General features: G+C 42.1%; 1 protein-coding gene across 3 annotated transcripts in view; it reads right to left on the bottom strand.

Annotated features, from left to right (window-relative positions):
* FANCC (FA complementation group C) overlaps window positions 1-18,231 on the bottom strand; it is a 304,040-nt gene that overhangs the window by 169,300 nt on the left and 116,509 nt on the right. For all 3 annotated transcript variants that reach the window (XM_049895534.1, XM_049895535.1, XM_049895536.1), the window contains one exon: window positions 8,575-8,669. In XM_049895534.1, coding sequence (XP_049751491.1) covers window positions 8,575-8,669 — 95 coding nt within the window. The remainder of the gene's footprint in view (window positions 1-8,574; window positions 8,670-18,231) is intronic.

Consider the following 18,231-nt stretch of genomic DNA (forward strand, 5'->3'; position numbering starts at 1 on the left):
GTTTCAGTCACACCTGTGATGCTCTGGGAACACAGGACAACTCAAAATATTACTACTACAGTTAGAACATCCCAGCAAGGAGCACTGGTAGCACAGTGGTTAAGCTCTCGGCTGCTAACCAAAAGGTCAGCGGTTCGAACCCACCAGCTGCTCTGCAGGGGAAACACATGGCAGTCTGTTTCTGTAAAGATGGAAACCCTATGGGGTAGCTCTACTCTGTCTTATAGGGTCGCTATGAGTCGGAATCAGCTGGACGCCAATGGGCTTGGTTTTGGGTTATTTCTAGCACACAGAATGAGGCAGTGGCTCGGTGCTGGAATTCTCACCCTTCACGCAGGAGGCTGGGCTCATGTCCCAGCCAATGCACCTCACACGCAGTCGCCACCTGTCTGTCAGTGGAGGTCTGCGTGTTGCTAAGATGCTGAACAGGTTTCCGCGGAGCTTACTGATTATTACACAGAAGGAAGAAAGGCTTGGCAATCTGCTTCTGAAAATCAGCCAGCGAAATACCTGGGGATCACAACGGACCGTTGTCCAATCTGCAACCAATCATGGGGGCGGCACAGGACTGAACAGCGTTTTTTCCATTGTGCGCGGGGTCACCATGAGTCAGGGCCGATTCAATGGTGGATTAACGTCAACAGCACACAGCAAGCACTCAGTCAATGTTTGTTGAATGAATTAATAAATGTTATTAAAACAAGGCTTTTTATGTAATTTTCAGAAGGATACTGGATGACAAGTTACACGTTCCTAACATGTAACACGTCGCACTGAAGTTTTTATGGAGAAAATATCTATAAAAAAGGCTTGGGGGCCCATACAACCCAGAAATCCCACTCCTCGGAATATACCCTAGAGATACAAGAGCCTTCACACAAACAGATATATGCACACCCATGTTTATTGCAGCTCTGTTTACAATAGCAAAAAGCTGGAAGCAACCAAGATGTCCGTGAACAGATGAATGGGTAAATAAATTGTGGTATATTCACACAATGGAATACTACGCATCGATAAAGAACAGTGACGAATCTCTGAAACATTTCATAACATGGAGGAATCTGGAAGGCATTATGCTGAGCAAAATGAGTCAGCTGCAAAAGGGCAAATATTGTATAAGACCACTATTATAAGATCTTGAGAAATAGAAAAAACGGAGAAGAACACATACTTATGTGGTTACAAAGGGGGGAGGGAGGGAGGGAGGGAGGGAGGGAGAGGGCTTTTTATTGATCAATCTGTAGATAAGAACTGCTTTGGGTGAAGGGAAAGACAACACTCAATACAAGGAAGGTCAGCCTAATTGGACTGGATTAAAAGCAAAGAGGTTTCCGGGCTAAAATGAAAGCTTCAAAGGTCAGCGGAGCAGGGGCTGGGGTCTGGGGAACTTGGTTTGAGGGGACTTCTAAGTCAACGGGCAAAATAATTCTATTATGAAAACACTCTGCATCCCACTTTGAATTGTGGCGCCTGGGGTCCTAAATGCCAACAAGCAGCCATCTAAGATACATCAATTGGTCTCAACCCACCTGGAGCAAAGGCAAAGGAAGAACACCAAGGTCACACGACAACTAAGAACCCAAGAGACAGAAAGGGCCACATGAACCAGAGACCTACATTATCCTGAGACCAGAAGAACTAGTTGGTGCCCAGCCACAATCGATGTCTCCCCTGTCAGGGAGCACAACAGACAACTCCTGAGGGAGCAGGAGACCATTGGGATACAGACCCCAAATTCTCATGAAAAGACCATACCTAATGGTATGATTGCGACTAGAGGAATCCCAGAGACAATGCTCCCCAGAACTTCTGATGGCACAGGACAGGAACCATCCCCGAAGACAAATCATCAGGCATGAAAAGGACTGGTCAGTGGCGGGGAGAGAGATGCTGATGAAGAGTGAGCTAATTAAATCAGGTAGACACTGGAGAGTGTGTTGGCAACTCGACTGGAGGGGGGATGGGAAGATAGAGAGGGAAGATGGCAAGATTGGCACGAAACGAGAGACTGTAAGGGCTGACTCAATAGGGGGAGAGCAAGTGGGAGAAGGGAGTAAGATGTATGTAAACCTACATGTGACAGACTGATTGGAATGGTAAATGTTCACTTGAAGCTTAAAAAAAAAAAGGCTTGGGGGCAGTGTCTGACCTCCTCCAACCCTGCAAGAGGTAAGGAGAACCAAGATCAACAGTGCACGGCTGACTCCCATAAGGTGGAGACCAAACAAGCCTCCTCTCTCTGCCACTTTTACCAATTCTGACACCAACCATCCCTCGCGCAGCACTCTCTGCTCCTCTGCTGGGTTTGATAATTCCTGGCAATGGCCACACAGAACTCACAGACCATAGTCATGATTACGGGGTTTTTTGGAGAAGTAATAGTTATAATTCAGGCTCAGGAACACTCAGGATACAGTTCTTCCATCAGGACAGCCTCCCCTCAGCTGTGCTCACAGGCATGCTTCTCCCTGGCCCTCGGTCTCTGCCCAAAGGTGCCCAGCTTTCCTCTCTCCATGGGCCCGGAAGCCCACTACACCGTCTCCTGCTGCTGAGTCTCTCCTGCCACCGCTTCTTACTGTCTTAAGGGTTACGGCTTCCTCCCTCTCCCTCTCCCTCCCTCTCCCCCCTTCCCCTCCCCCTCCCTCTCCCTCAGTCTCCCACTTCCAGGAGCTTCTCAGCACAGGGATCCTGGGTCCAAAGGCCACACTCTCCATTCCGGCTTTTCTTCCTTGGTGGTGGTAGGATCCTCTTCTCTGCTCTAGAACTGGCTCTCTTTTAAAGCAAAACTGACCAATCTCCTTGGTGGGCCACAATTACCCCATCACACAGCCTTACCCAATCATCTGGGAGTTACAAGACCATGGCTAGAAAGGCCACACAAAAGCAATCAACTGTACTGCAATATTACTTGTAAGATAAAAGAAAGTATACTCATGAAATGTACAACTGACTTATAAACCAACAACTATCTTCTGTCTTGCTGCATTTATGGCCGACATTATAAGATTAAGTAGGCATATTGATTTGTGACAGTTAGGTGTAATTACATTTAGAATGCTAAGTGTTAAATAACGTTATTCCTATACCTTTTTATCAGTTACTAATATAGGTTGCCCAGAGCCTGTACAACAAGGAGCAAAATTGTTTTCTCAGTCTCGTATGTCCTCAGCCCCTCCCTGCTGGTACTTCCTTCTCAGAGAAGAGCACAGTCAGGACTTTCTTCATTTAAGCCAACCAACCAACCCAACTTTATAATCTACTCTAGCTACCACCTCCTCATCTCCCTCCTGTACTGCCAAGCTTCTTGAAAGAGTCATCAAAGTTCATCAACTCAGCTTCCTCATCTCCTAGTCATTCCTCAATTTGTAGCAATCTGGCTATTTCCCTCCACCTCCACTAAAGCCATTCTCACTAAGGTCATTCCCCCTAGTGGCTAAATCCAACGAGTGCTCTTCAATCCTTCTGCTTCATTCTCTACAGCTGCCCTGCCCAACAGGGCGGTCACGAGCCACGTGTGGCCGCCGAGCATTTCAAATGTATCTAGTGCAAACGAGGAACTGAGTTTCCATGTTACTTAATTTTAACTAAACTTAAATTTAAAAGCTGACCTTTGGTTCAGTTATTGCAAAACTTTTAAGCCTGTTTGGAACAACTTGAATACGTGCATCTACTTTTTCAACTGTAAATGTTACGAAACTTAAACACATATCAAGCATTTCCAATGAAAATTTTGTATCTGTACTGAGATGTGTTGTATGTGAGAAATACTTGATTTCAAAGACTTAGTGTGAAAAAAGAACGTAAGACGTATCATTAATAATATTTATTCTGACTACATGATGAAATGATAGTATTTTGGATAAACAAAAAACTCGTTGCTGTCGAGTCGATCCGGACTCATAGCGACCCTATAGGACAGAGTAGAACTGCCCCATAGAGTGTCCAAGGAGCACCGGCTAGATTCAAACTGCTGACCCTTTGGTTAGCAGCCATAGCACTTAACCACTATACCACCAGGGTTTTCCATTTGGATATGCTGGGTTAAATAAAACGTATTATTAATTTCACCTCTTTCTTAAAGCAGCTATTAGAAGTTTTTTCATTACGCACACGGCATGCATTTTACTTCTACTGGACAGTGCTGCTTCATAGTATTAGGTACGAATGACCTTCTTGAGATGCTACTGCCTTTCTACTATTTATGTGACTCCTCCTTTTTAAACTTCAGTGTAGATTCTTCTTCCATTCACGCCTCCAAAGTCAGTGTCTCCCAAGGCTCTTTGCCCTCACCACTCTAGGTGCTCTCCCTGGGTATCTCACCCACACTCAAGGCTTCCACTATTTCTCTGTGTAGATGACTCTCAATCCTCTATTTGAAAATCTGCTCACCCTCCTGAGACTGTCCATTCAACAGCCATCTGCATCTTTCCACTCAGAAGTGTCCAATACTTTAGCTGTCTTCCCTTCCCAAACCACTACTTCACCTGGATTTCCTATGCTAATTAACAACACCAACTTTCTCTGTTCTCCTGGAATACCAGAAGATATACCTAACTCTTCCTTTCCTTTCTGCATTTTAATCTGCCACTACATACTGTGGGTATTTACCTTATCAATACCCATATCTTGTAAATACATCATCAACAATTTCACTTTACTTGGACCCACAATGGAAGCAGCAGTCAAGAAATCAAACGATGCATTACATTGTGCAAATCTGTTGTAAAAGACCTCTTTAAAGTGATTAAAAGCAAAGATGTCACCTTGAAGACTAAGGTGTGCCTGACCCAAGCCATGGTATTTTCATTCGACTCATACGCATGCAAAAGCTGGACGATGAATAAGGAAGACTGAAGAAAAATTGACGCCACTGAATTACGGTGTTGGCAAAGAATATTGAATACGCCACGGACTGTCAAAACAATGGACAATCTGTCCTGGGAGAAGTATAGCCAGAATGTTCCTTAGAAGCAAGGATGGCAAGACTACCTCTCACATACTTTGACATGTTATCATAAGGGATCAGTCCCCAGAGAATGATATCATGCTTAGTAAAGTAGAGGGTCAGTGAAAAGAAGAAGACCCTTAACAAAATGGATTGACACAGTGGCTGCAACAATGAGCTGAAGCATAACAACGATTTTAAGGATGGTGCAGGATCTTGCAGTGTTTCGTTCTGTTGTATATAGGGTCACTATGAGTCGGAACTGACTTGACAGTACCTAACAATAATAACAACAACAATCTTATAAAACGGGCCCCTCTTCTCCGTCTCCTTCAGGCTCTCACAATCAGCAAGATTAAGAGGAGGGCTATATGGGCAGCCACCCAGGGGCGCTAGGTGTGATAGGGCATCAGATTCAATATGTGTCAAAAATTAATTTGACGAAAATATTATAAAAACAAGCTAATACTGAGTAGTTGACATAAATTTACATAACCCATCAAATCGATTTCGACTCATAGTAACCCTACAGGACAGAGTAGAACTGCCCCACAGGGTTTCCAAGGCTGTAATCTTTATGGAAGCAGACTGCCACATCTTTCTCCCGCAGAGTGGCTGGGGGGTTCGAACTGCCAACCTCTGGTTAGCAGCCGAGCACCTAGCCACTGTGCCACTAGGGCTCCTCACGCTTATACAGACGTTACCAAACTATGCACCGTGGTGCACTGGCATAGGTAGGGTATATGGAAGCTGCTGTAGAAAATAACTCTCGTGGCTAAGAATTTAATTACTGTTTTAATCTTGCTGAAAAAGTTCATCACTACGCTAGGAGGACTCCAGGCAATTTATGAGGTATGCACCACAAGTGGGGCCCTGTGAAGGGCCCTGAGGTAACCTGGACAAAAGCAGGTGAGTCACTGGCCACTGCGCCAGTCAGGCAGCGGAAGCTATCAGGAAGTGTTCATGGACGAGGGAACACTGATATTTTCATTGCACCATTTTCCTCAATTTGTTAATCTGTTATTTGAAATAAAATAAGTGAACAAGTAAGACTTTTTTTTTCTGGTACCATTATATTAAAGGGTGCTGCTGATGCCCTCTGCCCAGGGCATAAAAATACCCATGTCTGGCCCTGCTCACAGTTTCTCACTACATGGAAGTTACCATGACAACAGCTCCTCAAGTTCTACCCTTGCTCACTTCCAAGCCAACTTTTTTTTTGCTTTTGGTTTCTATAACTCTTATCTGGCCATATGATTTTTCTGTTTAAAATACTTCGGTGGTTTCCCCACCATCTTCAATATAAAATAAAAACTTTTCATAAACATACATAAGGTTTGGTGCTTGCCTGTCCCTCAGGCTTCATGCTCCATTATCAACCCCACAAACATCCCAAGCTCCAGGTGTATGTAAATACCTGCAGTTCCTAAGTACAGGGTTTGCTTTCTCACCACCAAGCCTACATGCTCTCTCTGCTGGCCAGAATATCTTCCCTAACTCAGTCCCTGCTCCCCTAGGTATCTTCAACCCTCTGCTAATGTATCACCTTCTCCAGGAAACATCTCCAACTCCCAGGTCAGGGCAAGTATCCCACTCCTGTGTCCGTTACATCTCTACACAGCTCTACCCATAGCCCAGTCACACTGCTTTGGAATTTTCTGCTTACTAGCTAATCTGTGAACTCCCTGAAGGTAGGAGTTAAGTGTTTTAGCTTTATCTCCCTGCTCAATACTTATTAAACGGACAGAGGCCGTGGCGGTTCAGTGGCAGAATTCTCACCTTTCATGTGGGAGACCTGGGTTCAATTCCCCGCCAACGCACCTCATGTGCAGCCACCACCCAATTGTCATTGGAGGTTTGTATGCTGTTATGATGCTGAAGAGGGTTCAGCAGAGCTTCCAGACTAAGATGGACTAGGAAGAAAGGCCTGGCAATCTACTTCCGAAAATCAGCTCATAAAAACCCTCTGATCCACAACCGATCCTGGGTATGGTATAGGGCCAGGCAGCATTTCCTTCCCTTGTGCATGGGGGTGCCAGGAGTCGGAGGCTGATTTGAAAGCAGCTAACAACAATAATAAACAGACACAGTATTGAATAGGGGGAAACCACGGAATAAAACGTAAGGCTACAAATTTGAAAATAGGCTAATAAAGTCCAGAGTTAAATGAAGAAAGTTAAGCCAGTCATCCTAAAAACCACTTTATTAGACCGCCTGTGAAAGAACTTAACGACCTAGCCAATATAAAATCATATCCCAAGTAATCATGAAAATAAGGAGCCCTGGTAGTGCAGTGGTTAAGCACTCAGCTGCTAACTGAAAGATCAGTGGTTCAAACCCACCAGCTGCTCTGCGGGAGAAAGATGTGGCAGTCCGCTCTGGTAAAGATCATACGCTTGGAAGCCCTATGGGGCAGTTCTACTCTGTCCTATAGGGTCACTATGACTTGGAACTAAACAGCAGTGGGTTTTTTTTTTAACCATTAAGATAGCAAATACTCTGAAGAAGGAAAGATTTTTTAAAAATTAAAGACTTAACATGTTATTCTATTTCTACAGCCTTGTTTTTCATACCTTTTCTTCCCTAATTCTACTTATCAGTTCCTTTCTTCAGGTCTTTACATTGATTTTCTTTCCAAATTAAATCTTGCATTCTTTCCTTTCAGTTTTAAATTTCATCCAGTCCCTTTCACTTCCACTGTGCTTTCTAGTCTTTCAATCTAACAGAAAAATATAAATGCTTTGTCATTTCCGTGACCAATTTTGTCAAAAACAAAGGAATCATAAAAAGCAGTAAATGTCATGATATTACCAGTCTTATCAATAGACAAAACCATCTGCATCCATCGGGTTGGGCGATTTCATAATGCTAAGCAGCTAATTTGAACCATATGCATACTAAGTGGATTCTGACAGGCATCAGCAAGCCCTTGGGGTTGTTAGAACAGGACAGTCAGGGGTCACAGAGAGGAGCAGTCAACTTGCTGGTGGTGAGGGCAGCCACAGCCCAGCCTAACAGCATCCCCCACCTTGCCCCGCCCTTCAAGACAAAGCAGAAACAGACAAGGGACCATCCAGGCAGCTGTCAGCAATCTGAACTAGACCAACAGGTTAACTGATGTGACAGTACGCAGCAGTGGCCAAGCAGAAGCCAGGTGCTAGTCTGTGGGCCTGGTGGCCCAGGTGCCACCTGTAGGATGCAAGATAAAGACTGCTGCTCCCAGGACACTTCTGAATTTTAGTTTTACAGAATAGGTTCTGAGAGAGGCAGAGAAGTACCTGGAGATGTGTTAAATGAGTACTTAAACTAGATAGGAAGGAGGAACCAATTCTCTGAAGGACAGCAATTCCTAGAAAGAAACAGAGTACATTCTCTTAATTACCTGAAAGTAACTTTTTCAAAACCACTCAACATTGGGTCTCATAGGCATGGGAAAATCCATCCTAGGGGCTAACCAAGCAAAGAAAGAAAATCTCTTGAATAACTTTACATCCAGCATTATAACATAACAGTGAAGGACGTGTTTGAAGAAGCTTCTAAAACGCCGTACAGCTGGACTGTAAAAGCAGCACCTTTAAATAATGAAGTTAATTCAAAGCAGAACAGGGCAAGATTCACTCTCTCACCCGTATCCAGGAGTTAAGTTTTGATTCTCCAGAATTCTGTGGTTCTTTCTTAATCAGACAACACAAGCACCATATTAGAATTTTTTGACTTTCATCTGAAAAACAAAAATGAGTAGATTTTATCAAATAGAAAGAAAAAAGACATCAAGTATAAAAAAAATTTTAAACATTAGGAAAATCTCAACCTACAAAATTCACAGAACAAACATCCAAGACCATGTGTGAAGCTTAACTTTGTGGGATTTTTTCTTCTTGTGGGTTCGGGATCACTTATGCCTAGCTCTTGTGTGGTTAACTCCCTTTCTGTTACAGCAGCAATTTTTAAAGCCAAAAGAGAAGGATGGAAAGAACTGAAAGAACTGTGCTTTTCTTCAGATTAGTTTCCTTTACATTTCAAACCCTTAGTAATTTCAACCTTCTTAAGGCAACCTAACTGCTACAGCCCAGTAGTCGATATTCCTGATATAAATCTTTTAATGTTCTAATTTGCCACAATACTTGTTAAAAATAAATTTAACAAAAAGCGCTCTTTTCAAATATATCCTGCTTAGCATCAAACGGTTTGGATAAAACAGAAGCCTCTTACACGCTCCTAATTCTTTAAAATTTAAAACTTGGCCAAATATAAGATGAAAACTCTGAACTTTAAAATCTTATATTTGGAGGAAATATCTACTCGGTAAGCCAGACTCTTAAATTTTTTTTTTTTTTTCCTCTTGTGGCGATTGACTCCATTCCAGCTGGACATTTTATAATGACTGAGAAGCAAAAATGAGATCTAAAAACTGAAGCGTCAGTACCTGAATTAGAGGAAAACAACTCCAGACTTTGCAAAAAGGCTGCAGAGGTGAGGCTGAGGAAACCCAGCCCCTGACTGCCCTGCAGGGTCGAAGGAGGCACTCTACCTTCTTATCTTCAGCAAACTAGTAAACACAGCATTTTTAAGGGCTCAGTAACAAAGACAACAGAAAAATACACACTACCATAAGCCACCTCTGTATTTTCATTCACAAATCAAAGGATGCTAATAGTCAATTAAGCCCGTTTTTCCCCATAAACATTCACAAGTTTGTGCTTCCCCATAATTAACATCTCTGAACAGTCATTGAGCGGCACAAAGGGTTAGGCCCTAGACTACAAACCACAAGACTGGAGGTCTGAGTCCACCCAAAGGCATTTCAGAGGAAAGGCCTGGCAAACTACTTCTGAAGGATCCCAGCTCCTGAAAGCACAGTTCTACCCTGACACACGTGGGGCCGCCATGAGTCGGAATCCATTCCACAGCAACTGGCATAACTGGTACACCGAATAAACCGGCTTTATCGGGGGTCATTCTGAGGGACATGCATCTTCTCCCCCTAGTTCTTATGATCTCAAATACATCATTGGCTTGACTGAGATCGGTTTATTTCAAGAGTCATACGATTTAACCTCTGAAGACCCTGGGGTCCTTCAGGTTTTGATCGGTGCACAGATTACAATGAGGCTGCTGTACTTTATATGAGTAAATTCTAACCGTTTTCACGTAGCAAGCGTGACAGATGCATTCAACGATATGTTTATGCAAGCAACTGCCAGGAAAAAGAGTGCAATCTGATGGAGAGCATTCCCCAAAACTGGACATTCATCACCAAAAGAAAAGAAGGAAGGAAACATTAGTTTATAGAGCTGAAATTTAAAAGAATCCAGAAGATGGGCGCTTTCCCCAGGTGTTGTTGACTGATTCTCCACTTCAATAAGTATATTATTTTTAATTTTTCTCTTAGAAAAGAGAGAGAGAAACTCTCCCCTAGCCTTTCAGAGTTGCCTTTCTTTGCCCAGAGTTGCGGCACTGAAATGCACTCCTAATGAGCTTACAGCTGACTTCGCTTTGGTGAGTCACAGTGCAGGCTGTCACTGGTGTTCATGAGTACCACCAGCACTCTGCACTGGGGACAGCATCTGACAGGCGCCTCCTCAGAGCAGGCTGAGATAGGAAACTGCTGGATTCATCCCGGGACAGTCCCAGACAGCATATCTCAGTGCAAATTTAGATTCTAAAAATGAGTGGGAAGGAGAGGAATGTATGAACGTATACTCGCCACCCAATATTTTTGTTTTCTTTGATACCTGCAACTGAAACTCCAACTGGAATCTAAACTAATTCTTTAAACTTTAAAGGTGTGAAAGTAGCATTTTTTTTTTTTCAGCAATAAATATTTATTGTTTTAAGCTGCTATGTTTTGGGTCAATTTGTTACGTCTACTTAACAAATGGGAGTCCCTAGGTGGTGCAAATAGTTAAGGACTAGGTTGCTAACCAAAAGGCTGGCAGTTCAAATCTACCCAGAGGTGTCTCAGGAGAAAGGCCTGGCAATCTGCTTCCAAAAGATCACAGCCATTGAAAACTCTATGGAGCACAGTTCTACTCTGACACACTTGGGGTCACCATGAGTTGGAATTTACTGGACTGTAACTTTTTTTTAACCTAAAATATACAGTGAATAAGAGAGGTTATAGCTGTTACGCTTAATCATGAGGGCAGAGCTAGAACCAAGGAGCCAGGATTCCAGTGAGGTGAAGGCAGCATTTTATTCAAAGAACCAAAAACCAAAAAAACCCAAACACGTTGCCACTGAGTTGGTTCCAACTTATTGTGACCCTATAGGACAAAATACAACTGCCCCATAGGATTTTCAAGGAGCAGCTGGTGGATTCGAACTACCAACCTTTTGGTTACCAGCCAAGCTCTTAACTACTGCTCCACCAGGGGGCCATTCAAAGAACACCACTGAATAAAAAGGTATTCTCTCCCTTTCTGTTATTATCTAATTTTTTTTCTCTTCTCTTCCCTTTTCATTTCAAATCCATCCTCCTTCTTTATTATGCTTATTTTTGATCCTGCTCTCACTTGATACTGTGGAAGACTGATTTCTTTCCTTGATAGTACCTGTTTACTTTTACTGTGTTTAAAAAGTAGTTTTGCTATCATAAAACTGCAAGAAGATCCCTCCCCGGAAGAAAGTGCCCAACTGGCAAAGCAACAGCGGTGACACAGGAAGATTTGACTGCTCATGTAATCTTGAACCTGTCAGTTGCCTCTAAGGAGCCCTGGTGGCACAGTGGTTAAACTCTCGACTGCTAACCAAAAGGTCGAGGGTTGAAACCCAGCAGTTGCACTGTGGGAGAAAGATGCAGTAGTCCGTTTCTGCAAAGATTTACAGCCTTGGAAACCCTACCAGGCAGTTCTACTATCCTATAGGGTCACTATGGGTCAGAATTGACTCAATGGCAATGGATTTGGTTTTTTGGGTTAGTTGCCTCTACTCTAAAAATGAGCTCACAACTAAGTTGTTGTTAGGTGCCGTCAAGTTGGTTCCGACCCAGAGTGACCCTATGTACAAGAGAATGAAACGCTGCCCGGTACCACAATCGTTTGAGCTTGTTGCAGCCACTGTGTCAATCCATCTTGCTGAGGATCTTTCCTCTTTTTCGCTGACCCTCTACTTAACCAAGCATGATGTCCTTCTCCAGGGGCTGATCCATCCTGATTACACGTCCAAAGTATGTGAGATGTAGTCTCGCCATCCTTGCTTCCAAGGAGCATTCAGGTTATGCTTCTTCCAAGACAGGTTTGTTTGTTCTTTTAGCAATCTATGGTATAGTCAATATTCTTCACCAATACCACAATTTAAAGGCATCAATTCTTCTTTGGTCTTCATTATTTATTGTCCAGCTTTCACATGCATTCACTCGCATATGAGGCAACTGAAAACACCATGGCTTGGGTCAGGTGCATCTTAGTCTTCAAGGTGACATCTCTGATTTTTAAAATTTTAAAGAGGTCTTTTGCAGCAGATTAACCCAAGGCAATTCATCATTTGATTTCTTGACTGATACTTCCATGAGTATTGATTGTGGATCCAAGTAAAATGAAATCCTTGACAACTTCAGTCTTTTCTGTTTATCATGATGTTGCTTATTGGTCCAGTTGTGAGGACTTTCATTTTATGTTGTGCTGTAATTCACACCGAAAGCTGTGGTCTTTCATCTTCACCAGTAACTGCTTCAAGTGCTCTTCACTTTCAGCAAGCCAGGTTGTGCCATCTGCATAACACAGGTTGTTAATGAATCTTCCTCCAATCCTGATACTCCATTCTTCTTCATATAGTCCATTACTTGCTCAGGATATAGACTGAATAAGTATGGTGAAAGGATACTACCCTGAGGCACGTCTTTCCTGACTTTAAACCACGCAGTATGCCTTTGTTCTGTTTGAAAGACTGTCTCTTGATCTATGTACAGATTCCTCAAGAGCACAATTAAGTGTTTTGGAATTCCCATTCTTCACAATGTTATCCATAATTTGTTATGATCCACAGAGTCAAATGCCTTTGCATAGTCAATAAAACACAGGTAAACATTTTTCTGGTATTCTCTGTTTTCAGTAAAGATTCGTCTGACATCAACAATGATAGACCTGGTTCCACGTCCTCTTCTGAATCCAGCTTGAATTTCTGGTACTTCCCTGTTGATGTACTGCTGCAGCCACTTTTAAATAACCTTCAGCAAAGTTGTACTAGTGTGTGATATTAATGACATTGATAATTTCCACATTCAGTTGGATCACCATTCTTTGGAAAAGGCATAAATATGGATCTCTTCCAGTCAGTTGGCCAGGTAGCTGTCTTCCAAATTTCTTGGCATAGATGAGTGAGCACTTCCAGCACTGCATTCATTTGTGGAAACATCTCAATTGATATTCCGTCAATTCCTGAAGCCTTGTTTTTCACCAATGCCTTCAGTGCAGCTTGGAGTTCTCACTATCGGTTCCTGATCACATGCTACCTCTTGAAATGGTTGAATGTCAACCAATTGTTTTTGGTATAGTGACTCTCTGTATTCTTTCCATCTTCTTTTGATGTTTCCTGAGTTGTTTAATATTTTCCAGTAGAATCCTTCCAGTAGAATCCTCCAATATTGTAACTTAAGGCTTGAATTTTTTCTTCCGTTCTGTCAGCTTGAGAAATGCCAAGTGTGTTCTGCCCTTTTGGTTTTCTAACTCCAGGTGTTTGCACATGTCATCATAATAATTTGCTTTGTCTTCTCAAGCCATCCTTTGAAATCTTCTGTTCAGCTCTTTTACTTCACCATTTCTTCCATTTCCTTTAGCTACTAGACACTCAAGAGCAAGTTTTAGAGTCTCTTCTGACATCTATCTTGGTCTTTTCTTTCTTTCTTGTCTTTTTAATGATCTCTTACTTTCTTCACGTATGATGTGTTTGAGGTCATTTCAGAATTCATTTGGTTTTCGGTCATTAGGGTTCAATGTGTCAAATCTATTCTTAAGATGGCTTCTAAATTCAGGGGGGATATACTCAAGGACGTATTTTGGCTCTCGTGGACTTGTTTTAATTTTCTTCAGCTTTAACTTAAACTTACGTATGAGCAACTGATGGTCTGTTTCGCAGCTGGCCTCTGGCCTTGTTCTGACTGATTATATTGAGCTTTTCCATTGTCTCTTTCCACAGAATATACAGTCAATTTGATTCCTGTGTATTTCACCTGGTGAGGTTCACAAGTACAGTCACCATTTAAGTTGTTGAAAAAAAGTATTTAGAATGAATAAGTTGTTTTTTTTTTTCTAGTTCCTTGCAAAATTCTATCACGTGATCTCCAGCACTGTTTCAATCACCAAGACCATATTTTCCAGCTACCAATCTTTTTTCTTTGTTTCCAACTTTTGCATTCCAATTACCAGTAGTTATCAATGCATCTGATTGCACATATGATCAATTTCAGACTGTAGAAGTTGGTAAAAATTTTCAACTTCATCTTTCTCCTTAGTGGCTGGTGCATAAATTTGAATAACAGTTGTATTAACTGGTAGGTATATGGATATTATCCTATTGCTGACAGCATTGTACTTCAGGATAGATCTTAAAATGTTCTTTTTGACACTGAAGGCAATGCCATTCCTCTTCAAGCTGTCATTCCCAGCATAGCAGACCATATGATTGTCGGATTCAAAATGGTCAACAGCAGTTCACTTCAGCTCACTAATGCCTAGGATATTGCTGTTTATATGTTCCATTTCATATTTGACAATTTCCAATTTTCTTAGATTCACACTTTGTACATTCCAGGTTCCAATTTTTAACAGATGTTTGCAGCTGTTTCTTCTAATTTAGAGTTGTGCCACATCAGCAAATGAAAGTCTTGAAAGCTTGACTCCATCCACGTCATTAAGGTTGACTCTATTTTGAGGAGGCGGGTCAACCCCAGTAGTATTTTGAAGGCCTTCCAACCCGAGGTAAGTGTAAGCGTATGCACATATACTCATGTACATAAAATGTATTTCTGGCCAAAGATGTTTTAGAAAATCCAGCCTGGGTAAAGTACATAAACTTACAACAAGTAAGTGTGGCCCTGTTGGGCAAAGGCAGCAATGGTTTACTAGCTTTGATATTTTACTTATTTATTTTTTATTATGCTTTAGGTGAAAGTTAACAGAGCAAATTAGTTTCTCATTCAACAATTAATACACATATTGTTTTGTGACACTGGTTGCCAACCCTGTGATGTGTCAACATTCTCCCCTTTTCTACCCTAGGTTCCCTGTTTTCATTCGTCCAGTTTCTTTGTTCCTTCCAGCCTTCTCGACTTTGCTTTTAAGCTGGTGTACCCATTTCAGCCTTGTATACATGATTAAACTATGAAGCATGTACCTCATGTGTGTTATTGTTTGCCCTACAGACCTGTCTAATCTTTGCGTGAAGGGTGAACCTTGGGAGAAAGTTCAGTACTGAGTTAAAAGGGTGTCCGAGGGCCATACTGTTGTGGTAGCTTTGCCATTTTAGATCAAGGACTGTAAAAAAGGTGAGCGGGCAGGGAGAAGAAGAGTCAGCTCAAGGAAGGAAGAAGAAGAGGCATAAATGGAGATAAAGAACAGCAGACGGGGTGGGGGGAGCAAGCTTGCATGTATGCGGTATACCCATGTATGTGCGCTCACAGACCAAATGTGCGTGTTGTCTCTTCCCCACAGAGTTCATATCTCTTATGATGATTTATGCCAGGCTAAACCAAACCCAGTGCTGTCGAGTCCATTCCGACTCATAGCGACCCTACAGGACAGAGTAGAACTGCCCCACAGAGTTTCCAAGGAGCGCCTGGCAGATTCAAACTACTGATCCTTTGATTAGTAGCCGTAGCACTTAACCACTATGCCACCACGGCTTCCAAAAAAACCCACTGCTGTAGAGTCGATTCTGACTCATAGTGACCCTATAGGACACAGTGGAACTGCCCCATAGGGTTTCCAAGGAGCAGCTGGTGGAGTCGAGCTGCCAACCTTTTGGTTAGCAGTCAATCTCTTAACCACTGTGCCACCAAGGCTCTAGTTATGCCAGGCTAGAACAGGGGAATGGTACAATTCTTTAAAATAGCAAAGGGGAATATTCATTTTATTTTTGGTTCAAATGTCATTATATTATTTGATAAGTCTTTTATTAGTCATTTTATTAATGAACAGAAAGCAGACGAGTTGTGGAATGACATCAAACATGAAGAAAACAAGGGGTCATTAAAAGACAGGAAAGAAAGACCAAAATGGATGTCAGGAGAGACTCTGAAACATGCTCTTGAACGTCCAGTAGCTAAAGCAAAAGGAAGAAATGATGCAGTAGAACAGTTGAACAGAAGATTTCAAAGGGTCGCTCAAGAAGACAAAATAAAGTATTATAATGACATGTGCAAAGAGCTGGAGATAGAAAACCAAAAGGGAAAAATACACTCGGTATTTCTCAAGCTGAAAGAACTAAAGAAAAAATTCAAGCCTTGAATTGTAATATCGAAGGATTCTATGGGGAAAATATTAAACAACTCAGGAAGCATCAAAAGAAGATGTAGGTCATCGAAATGGAGGAAGACCCTCAATAAGATGGGCTGACACAGTGGCTGCAACAATGGGCTTAAGCATAACAACGATTGTGAGGATGGCGCAGGACCAGGCAGTGTTTTGTTCTATTGTACGTAGGGTCACTATGAGTCGGAATCAACTTGACGGCACCTAGCAACAACAAGTCTTTTGTTTTTAAAAATCTGTAAGGTATTACATTGGCTAACAATATACTCAATTCAAGACAACAAATCCCAACTGTTCACCTTCAAATGTACCTTGTACACCATACGCTAGGCCCTAGGACAAGAAAGGGAACTATAGCCACGGGTTCTGCTGTGGAGAGACCTTCAATCTTCCAGGGCATCAGGCAAGCAAACCAACAATTATTAGACAGTGTAATAAGGGCTAGAATAGCAGGAGACATGGGAAGCCATGGAAACACTAAGAGAAGTTCTTAATTCAGCCCCAGTAGGGCTATTTTAGGTCCTTGGATGGTACAAATGGTTTGCTCTCAGCTATTAACCTGAAAGATGGTTGTTCGAACCCACCCAATGGTGCCATGGAAGAAAGGCCTAGCGATCTGCTCCTGTAAAGATTACAGCCAAGAAAACCCTATGGAATTCAGGTCTACCCAGCGACAAATGGGGTCACCATGAGTTGGAATCGACTCTATAGCATCGTGTTTGGTTTTGGGTTGAGAGCTATTTCAAAGATGGTTTAAGAGGACAAAAGATAAGAACAGAGTTCCACCAGCACAACTAGAGGGTGCCCGGCTACCACCACCACTGACTGCTCTGACAGGGACTACAATAGAGAGTCTTGGAACAAAATGTAGAACAAAATTCTAACTCCAAAAAAATAAGAGACCAGAGTTACTGGTATGACAGAGACTGGAGAAATCCCAGGAGTATGGCCCCCAGACACCCTTATACCTCAGTAATGCAGTCACTCTTGAGGTTCACCCTTCAGCCAAAGATTAGACAGGCTCATAAAACAAACAATAATACATGTAGCTCAACCATGTATATGAGACTAAATGGGCACATCAGCCAAGGGGCAAGGACAAGAAGGGGACAGGAGAGCTGGACGAATGCAAACGGGAAACCCAAGGCCAAGAAAGTGACAGTGACACATCACGGGGTTGGAAACCAATGTCACAAAACAATAGGTGTTTTAACTGCTTAATGAGAAACTAAAAAAAAGAACAGAGTTGCAGGGAAAAGGAATCCCATGTCAGAGTCCCTAACATCCTGTGCCTTCTGGCCTTGCTAATACCTGGCTACAATGTATGCGTGTATCTATGAAAGAATAAATAGGAAATGAGGCTGCACAGGTAGGCAGGTTAGTGAAGACACACTCCCCCAAAGTATCCTAAAATTCCTCTTAATCTTGTGTAAAACCAAAGCATCACCCCCAAATAATGGCAGAGTCATGGCAGGATTCAGACTTTGGGAAATGAGTGTACAACATGGGAAAGAGTATATGAGTTAATATGACAATGCAAGACAAAGAAATAAAACTCGGTATCATTGGTATAACCATTTTACACTGAATCAAAAACAAAGTTATGAAAGTGATTATGGACAAAAATGGATATTTAAGGCATTCTCTAAGTTTCTGCCCTCTAATACAAGGAGTCCTAATTTCCTATATTCCTGTGTGTGTACGTTTACCTATGCACACATATTTATGGACAAGAATAAAGGATGCCATCTCTGAAATGCAAAAATGAATACATCTGATAAGCTGTTCCATGAAAAATAGAAAGATTTAAATTTA

The sequence above is a fragment of the Elephas maximus genome, chromosome 9, assembly GCF_024166365.1.
Source record: "Elephas maximus indicus isolate mEleMax1 chromosome 9, mEleMax1 primary haplotype, whole genome shotgun sequence".
NCBI classification, from domain to species: domain Eukaryota; kingdom Metazoa; phylum Chordata; class Mammalia; order Proboscidea; family Elephantidae; genus Elephas; species Elephas maximus.